Source organism: Leptonychotes weddellii, unplaced genomic scaffold, assembly GCF_054177405.1.
Source record: "Leptonychotes weddellii isolate Sample4059 unplaced genomic scaffold, ASM5417740v2 HiC_scaffold_5844, whole genome shotgun sequence".
NCBI lineage: Eukaryota > Metazoa > Chordata > Mammalia > Carnivora > Phocidae > Leptonychotes > Leptonychotes weddellii.
The window spans coordinates 1,881-10,627 of NW_028026716.1; the positions used below are offsets into that span (position 1 = coordinate 1,881).

The 8,747-nt window shown below is 40.7% G+C and overlaps 1 protein-coding gene across 1 annotated transcript; it reads left to right on the forward strand.

The window, feature by feature from the left end:
• Positions 1–3,026: 3,026 nt before the first annotated feature.
• Positions 3,027–4,927, forward strand: ZNF140 (zinc finger protein 140). Its single transcript, XM_081811139.1, has one exon. It carries the CDS (start codon positions 3,202–3,204, stop codon positions 4,210–4,212), a length of 1,011 nt encoding a protein of 336 aa, XP_081667265.1. The 5' UTR covers positions 3,027–3,201; the 3' UTR covers positions 4,213–4,927.
• Positions 4,928–8,747: the final 3,820 nt, after the last annotated feature.

Below are 8,747 nucleotides of genomic sequence, written 5' to 3' on the forward strand. Positions count from 1 at the left end.
TCTAAAACAAATAAATCTTTAAAAGAAAAAAAAAAAAAAGAATGAATCCTTGTATTCCTCTAGGCTTTTAATCAGTATAAGTGCTAAGTTATATCAGATCCATTTGACATTTACCAAAAAGAATATGGGCATATAAGTGATAGAAGGAGGGGAGGTGACTTCGAGGGAATGAAGGGGGGTGAGAAATATATAATTAGCATTCTATTCATATTTTGAACCTGGTTTTCTTGGTTGTGCCTTTTACTCGCATTGGTCTGTGAAACCATATGGCAGGTAGTATACTAAATCTTTGTAGTTAACCCCAGTTGCTTTTGCTTTTTCTAATATCATTAAATATCTATGTTCACCTGATATATCTTGCTGTATTTCCATTCCCAACTAATTTCTGCAGTGAAGCCTTTCTAGATGAAGCTTTTCTTTACCAATTCCAGTGGATTTTTATATCTCATTTCTGATCTCATACAGTTTTTACTCTAAATATAATGAGCTTATCTTGTTTCTTTTTAAAAAAATTTTTTTTTTTTAAGATTTTTATTTATTTGCAAGAGAGAGAATGAGAGACAGAGAGCATGAGAGGGAGGAGGGTCAGAGGGAGAAGCAGACTCCCTGCTGAGCAGGGAGCCTGATGTGGGACTCGATTCCGGGACTCCAGGATCATGACCTGAGCCGAAGGCAGTCGCTTAACCAACTGAGCCACCCAGGTGCCCGAGCTTATCTTGTTTCTTATATCATTGTTTTCTTCTGTGTCCTCTTTATCTCCCTGTTTATGTTCTCAGCTCATGAAGATTATTATTCTGTTTATATCCCCAGGTCTCTTACTGAGTTGCTCAGTAGATATGGAATTGGTTTATAGAAGACCCAGGAAAGTAATTTAAGATTTTCCTTTATTGAGACCATTTTCTTTTTTTTTTAGATTTTATTTATTTATTTGAGAGAGAGAGAATGAGAGAGAACACATGAGAGGGGATAGGGTCAGAGGGCAAAGCAGACTCCTTGCCGAGCAGGGAGCCCGATGCGGGACTCAATCCAGGGACTCCAGGATCATGACCTGAGCCGAAGGCAGTCGCTTAACCAACTGAGCCACCCAGGCACCCAAGACCATTTTCTTAACTATTATTTTACTGCTTCCCCATCCTAATCTTTCATTTTAATGTGCCTACCATATAGGTATAGGTCTTGATTCTTTGTTCATATACCTATTAAAGAAATAGGTCTGGGGTGCCTGGGTGGCTCAGTTGGTTAAGTATCTGCCTTTGGCTCAGGTCATGATCTGGGGTCCTGGGATCAAGCCCAATGTTGGGCTCCATGCTCAGTGGGAAGCCTGCTTCTCCCTCTGCCCCCCACCACCCCGGCTTGTGTGCAGGCGTGCTCTCTCTCTCTCTCAAATAAATAGTTAAAATCTTGAAAAAAAAAAAGAAATAGGTTTATATACTTTTTCCTAGAAGCTTAAGGTCAGTGATAATAAATAAAAGATAGCATTCCCCCATATAAAATAAATGTCAAAATGTGTTTTATTTTTTTTATTTTTTAAAGGTATGCTTTTTTTTTTTTTTTTAAGATTTTATTTATTTATTTGACAGAGAGAGACAGTGAGAGAGGGAACATAAGCAGGGGGAGTGGGAGAGGGAGAAGCAGGCTTCCTGAGGAGCAGGGAGCCTGATGCGGGGCTCGATCCCAGGACCCTGGGATCATGACCTGAACCAAAGGCAGACGCTTAACAACTGAGCCACCCAGGTGCCCCTCAAAATGTGTTTTAAAGAAAAATGAATTTTTTAGTGTTATTTGGAAATAACTTTAAACTTCCAGAAAACTTTCAAGAATAGTACAAGAATACCTATAAGCTCTTTATTCAAATTCACCTATTGCTAATATTTTGCCCCATTCATTTTATCATTTGGTATATGATTTTTTTCTGAAAGATCAGAGAATAAATTGGATACATCATGGCCTTTTACCCCCACGTATTCCTAAGAATTAGGATATGAGTGAATATATTTCTTAAAAAGTCTTCATATTATTATACTGTTTTGTTCCCCCCAAAATGATAAAGTACCTTCCTAAAATGTAGCCTGGAGAAAATCAGGGCCTATGTTTGACTATTAAAAGCATCTAATAGGGTGCCTGGGTGGCTCAGTTGATTAAGCGTACAACTCTTGGTTTTGGCTCAGGTCATGATCTCAGGGTTGTGAGATTAAGCCCTGCATCAGGCTCCACACTCAGCAGTGAGTTTGCTTCAGATTTTCTCCCTCACCCTTTGCCCCTCCCACTTGTGCACTCTCGCTCTCTAATAAATACACCTGGGGGGGAAAAAAAAGCATGTTATACCAAAGTTGAGCTTCAGTTATCAATTTGGAAAGTAGAGTTAGAGTGAGGATCATAGACAGTCATTTTCATGGATACCTTTTACTTATTTATTTAAAATAAGTCACTGTCAGGTGTTCCAAAGGCATTAAGCGAACAGAGTCTGAGGTCTTTGTGGGACCTGAGGAACATTTGTAGTTTATTAGCAGCATTATGAAATTGTCTTTTTCAAGTCCTTTTTGCCTTAGATAAAGTTTAAGTAGAGCTGAGAAAGACGAAAATGCATCCTTCCCAAGTATTTATCTTCCTGACCTTTTTTTTTTTTTAAAGATTTTATTTATTTATTTGTCAGAGAGAGAGAGTAAGAATGAGTGAGCATAAGCAGGGGGGAAGGTCAGAGGGAGAAGCAGGCTCCCCACTGAGCATGGAGCCCGACATGGGGCTTGATCCCAGGACGCTGGGATCATGACCTGAGCTGAAGGCAGACGCTTAACTGACTGAGTCACCCAGGAATCCCCTGTCCTGTTTCTTCCCTCACCTTCAGTTACTTCTATTTAGTCTTCCCTTTTTACCTACATCCCTCTTCTGAATTTCTGGGCATACTGCTCAGATTTCAGTCTATATGAGAACTATGAAAGCCATGTAGTGTTGAGTTTGTTTGTTTTATCTCTCATTGAAAAAGCGAGGAGTGGCTTTACTTTAGTCAATACAGGGAGGAAAAAAAAATTTGCTTTGTTTTTTTTATTTTCAGAGTCAAATGGTGACATCAAAGAGTTTTCTCCAAAAAATGTCACATATGAAGATGGCTCATCCCAGTATTTGGTAGTGGAAAGAATTCTAAACCAAGACCCTGAATATTCCAGTTTTAAAGGAGGCTGGAAATGCGAGGAAGATACTCATATGCAAGGAAATCAGGGAGGTATCAGGCAAGTGACAGTCTCTCATCAAGGAGCCCTGTCTCAGCATATGAGCATCAATACCGTGGAGAGGCCCTATGGATGTCATGAATGTGGAAAAACTTTCAGTCGGCGCTTTTCCCTTGTGTTACACCAGAGAACTCATACTGGAGAGAAACCATACGTATGTAAGGAATGTGGTAAAACCTTTAGCCAGATCTCAAACCTTGTGAAACATCAGATGATACATACTGGAAAGAAACCCCATGAGTGTAAGGACTGTAATAAAACATTCAGTTACCTCTCATTCCTTATTGAACACCAGAGAACACATACTGGGGAGAAACCTTATGAATGTACTGAATGTGGAAAGGCCTTTAGCCGTGCCTCAAACCTCACGCGCCATCAGAGAATTCACATAGGAAAGAAACAGTATATTTGTAGGAAATGTGGGAAAGCCTTTAGCAGTGGCTCAGAACTTATTCGCCACCAGATTACACATACTGGAGAGAAACCTTATGAATGCATTGAATGTGGGAAGGCATTTCGCCGTTCTTCACACCTTACTCGGCATCAGAGCATCCATACTACCAAAACCCCCTATGAATGTAATGAATGTAGGAAAGCCTTCCGTTGCCACTCATTCCTTATTAAACACCAGAGAATTCATGCTGGAGAAAAGCTCTATGAGTGTGATGAATGTGGTAAGGTTTTCACATGGCATGCATCCCTTATGCAACATATGAAAATTCATACTGGAGAAAAGCCCTATGCATGTACTGAATGTGATAAAACCTTTAGTCGGAGCTTTTCCCTCATTCTACATCAGATAACTCACACTGGGGAGAAACCCTATGTATGCAAGGTGTGCAATAAGTCCTTCAGCTGGAGCTCAAACCTTGCCAAACATCAGAGGACACACACCCTAGAGAACCCCTATGAATATGAAAATTCGTTTAGTTATCACTCATTCCTTACTGAGCACAAAGGAATTCGCACTACAGAGAAAACCTAACAACGTGTGGATTAAAAAACAAAACAAAACAGTTAATGCCTTACTTTGGACTCCTGGAAAGAAGCCTTAAGTGAGTATGTTGAATGTGAAGAAGGTGGGTCATACTTGATTCAATATCCGGAAAATAATAACCCAGGAATATGACGGGAAGCCGTTAGTAGCCGCACATTCTTTTTGTTACATCAGAAGATGAAATCAGTACTGAGAAGACTTCATCTGGTAGGATTCCCTCACTCGACCTTTGTAAATTCCTACCAGGGAAGGACACGCGGCCGATAAACGTGAGAAAGCTTTTATTTAGAAATTGGCCCCCGTTCTGCATCTGTCAGCTCAAACAGGACAGTGTGTGGGCAAGAGTGCACATTTTCCTGGACATCAGAAAATTCATAATGAAACAAAGTCATGCAAATGCACTGACTTGGCAATGTCCTTGTGTACCATGCAATATTTATTAAGTTTGAAAATACTCTTCTAAAGAGAAAAAGCAACCCTATAAATGAACTGAATAGAGGGTTTTCTGCTTTATTTCAGAACTGCAGAATTATACTGGGGAGAAAACTACTATTGTAAGGAGTGTGGCAAAATCTTAAAAGAGTTCTGAGAAGTCCTACTGGAGGGAATTTGTGGGCGTTTTTTTTTGGGGGGGGGGTTATTTTTGTTTTAAAGCAAACTCAGAAAAGAAAGCTACGAATAAATGTTTTTAGTTAATCTGGTACTTGCAGAGTTTTTTCCACAGCATGTGTCGTTCTGAAAATGCAAATACCACAGTATTGACATCAGCAGTGAAGACTAGTGTGCGTTTGTAGAAACATACATGGTTACAGAAACATTTTTAGTATCTTAATGGCTTTAACTTTGAGATAGAGTATAGATTTAAGGTTATGCTAACTCATGTTTATCCTTGAATATGACTAGACCTGTCTTGGCCTGAAGTAAATGTAGATAAGGTATGTCGCAGGAAAATGCCAAGGTGGTTTTCCTCTTTTGATCCACTTACAGTGGGAACATTCCTTTTGTAAGCACGTTTGTCAAAATAAACCAGATGATGTTTTTACTCTCCACGTACACCTTGCCCATTTTTAAATGTCCCAGTTGAAAGTGTATCTTATCTTGGAAGCATCTGTCTGCCTCCTTTTAAGAATTGAGCTTGCATTTAGGATAAGAAATACACAGTTTAGTACTTGAATAAGTGCCTCATTTAAGTATATTTCATGTATGGTTAAATCTTTCACCAAGTGAGAGGCTGGCAATTTTCTTTCCTACTTACTATGGTGTAACACATAACTGTTGCCTAGTAATTTTCTCAAAGCCTCAATCTCTACCAGAACAGCTCCATTGTACAAACCCTTCCTTTCCTGCAGTGCATTATTACTTTTCCTAGCCCCATGTGGGGAGTCTTTGTTGGACAAAAATGTATTTATCATTTCAGAGGTTTATAACATTCAGGGATGTGGCCATAGACTTGTCTCACGAGAAATGGGGCTGATTGGACCCTGACCAGAAGAATTTATATAGGAATCTAATGATTTGGAACTATGGGAACCTCATCCGAGATTACCATTCCTCCAAATTCAAAACCTGAATTTAGGTATCTTTGCTTTCTCTTTTAGAAAGGGCGTGGGCTTTAAATTGCCTGCCTGAATTCCTACTCCAGGTTCTTGAGGAAATGAATTAAAATCGGTAGAAGTGGGAAGTGGCTTGCATTCTTCCTTGAACGCTCTGCCCGTCCCTGCCACTCGTGCTTTTTTATTTTGAGAGAGGGAGAGAGAGAGAGAGAGAGAGAATGAGCAGGGGGAGGGGCAGAAGAGAGGGAGAAGCAGGTTCCTTGCTGAGTGGAGAGCCCGATGTGCCAGGACCCTGAGATCATGACCCCGGTCAAAGGCAGACGCTTAACTGACTGAGCCACCCAGGTGCCCCTAGATTCTCTTCCTCTGTATTAAGAAGTCAGGTCTGGATCTAGGAAAAACCATAATCTTTTGAAGTATCTATTTTCTCCCTTTTATAAGCAGGACTCTCTATTTCTAAATCAAATGTGGCCCTTACTGGAGCAAGGAAGAGTCAAAGAATGATGGACAAAAGATGACAAGAGGCCTATGATCAGGTAAGTGTGGGACAATCAGGCAGGGAGTGCCATTGCATGGAGTAGTCCAGCTTACCAAATTGCTTGAATCATTTTCTCAAAAATAGTAAATTTCCTTTAAAATTCCCGTCATGCAACAGCATTCTGAACTATGAAACTCATCTTTTTTTTTTTTTTTTAAAGATTTTATTTGAGAGAGAGAGAGAGAGAGAAACAGCATGAGAGGGGATAGGGTCAGAGGGAGAAGCAGGCTCCCCACTGGGCCGGTAGCCCAATGTGGGACTCGATCCCAGGACTCCGGGATCATGACCTGAGCAGTAGGCAGTCGCTTAACCAGCTGAGCCACCCAGGAGCCCTGAACTATGTAACTCATCCTAAAGGTACTCATTAAGTTGTGGTTAAGATACTTCAGAAAATAAGAACTATGCTTTTATTTATTTATTTATTTATTTGTTTATTTATTTGAGAGAGAATACATGCACACGTGAGCAGGGGGAGGGGCAGAGGGAGAGAGAATCTCAAGCAGATGCTCAACATGGGGCTTGATCCCATGACCTGAGCAGAAATCAGGATTCGGCCGCTTAACTCACTGAGCCACCCAAGTATCCGTGCTATTATTTTTAATTAAAGTAAATACAGATAATTTCTAGATTATACGATAAGATATCAAGAGACTTGCTACTGAAAAAAGAAAATGAATAGCTTGTGGGCATTTTCATCATACAATATATTTGTCATATCAAGGAGGTGCTGGCAAGGTTCACAGTTGCTTTCTTTCACTGAATTTTAGCACAAAAATCTGTTACATCTTTCCATATTTAACAATGATTTTTCATAAACTAGTGCTTTCCAGAGGTAGCAGAAAAGTAAAAAGAAATTTGCCTGTCTTTCTTTTTTAAGATTTTATTTTTTATTTAATGAGAGAGAGAGAAAGCACAAGCAGGGGGAGAGGGAGAAGCAGACGGAGTCACCCAGTCCCCCTTAAAGTTGCCTGTTTTTTAAGATGAAATTCTGTAACAATAGCCAGACACATTAAGATATAAAAGCAAACAGCAGGAGAAAAACATGTATGATGTTACACTTTAAATCACTTGTGGAACACAATATTGTTTCAGTTCCTGTTTGTATTGTTGAGACAAGAACCATCTCTGTACATCTGAAGGGGTAGGCATCCTGCTTGAACATTATGAACTATGTAGTCTAAGATGTTCGTATCTCAGGGCGCCTGGGTGGCTCGCTCAGTTAAGTGTCTGCCTTGGGCTCAGGTCATGATCCCGGGGTCCTGAGATCGAGCCCTGTGTCAGGCTCCCTGCTTAGCGGGGAGTCTGCTTCTCCCTCTGCCAACCTCACCCCCCACTCATGCTCTTTCTCGCTTGCTGTGTCTCTCTCTCTCAATAAAATCTTAAAAAAAGATGTTTGTATCTCAGACACAATTTTATTATGTTTGCATGTGTAAAATTTAGTGAAACATGCTCAGGAATGCAACCATTATTTCAAGTGAGAATGGTACCATATTTTCATTACTTTGCTGTCATTTATTCAATTATCCATACATTGTGAAAGCATCATACTCCCAATGAAGAGGTCCGTCTTGGTAGACGAACACAACACATGGTGTTTTTTCTGGATAGGACTCCATATATTATTTCCGCGTGAAACCTTCCTTAACTGACTTGAGCTTCAGAGTGGTTCCCTTGCATGCAGTCGATCTGAGTGCACAGCCGCTGGCTCTCGGCACCCGGCACACTTAGGTGCAGCTGCCCTGCACTGGTGCCTGTCTGACAGGGGTGCGACACTTCTTACGGTTCTCTCTCCATGTGAATGCAGTGTTGTTAGTATGGGGTCGGGTTTCATGGCTACTTACAATGTCTTCAAAAAGTCTGCTTCCAAATAGGATGTAGAATTGTGGCAACAACCAGATACAATACAAAAATCCTATTTTAAAAGGCATCATTGAGCTGTGGAAGCAAGAGAGAAATCACAAGAGTTTTTGTGGTCAGTTGAAGTTGAAATGGCAGATGAGGAACTTGAGAATCTTCAAATGCATAGCTGGTTCCCTCCCCTGGGACATTTGCTGAATTTAGGGCTGTGCAGGAGGCTGGAGAGCCAAAATAAAAGCTTCCAAAAGAGTGAAGTGTCTGCAGTGTCTTTGGTGCTTAGGAATGAAAAACCCTCTCAAGAAGGTGGCTGCCCAAGATAAATGGCCAGTCTCCCCCCAAGCTGTCTATCAAAGTTTGAAGCTGCATGGGGTAGGAGGTTAAGGAGATTAGAAACTACCAAGCCCTCAGATTTATTTATTTATTTTTAAAGATTTTATTTATTTATTTGAGAGACAGAGAATGAGAGAGAGAGCACATGAGAGGGGGAAGGGTCAGAGGGCACAGCAGACTCCCTGTCAAGTAGGGAGCCCGATGCGGGACTCGATCCAGGGACTCCAGGATCATGACCTGAGCTG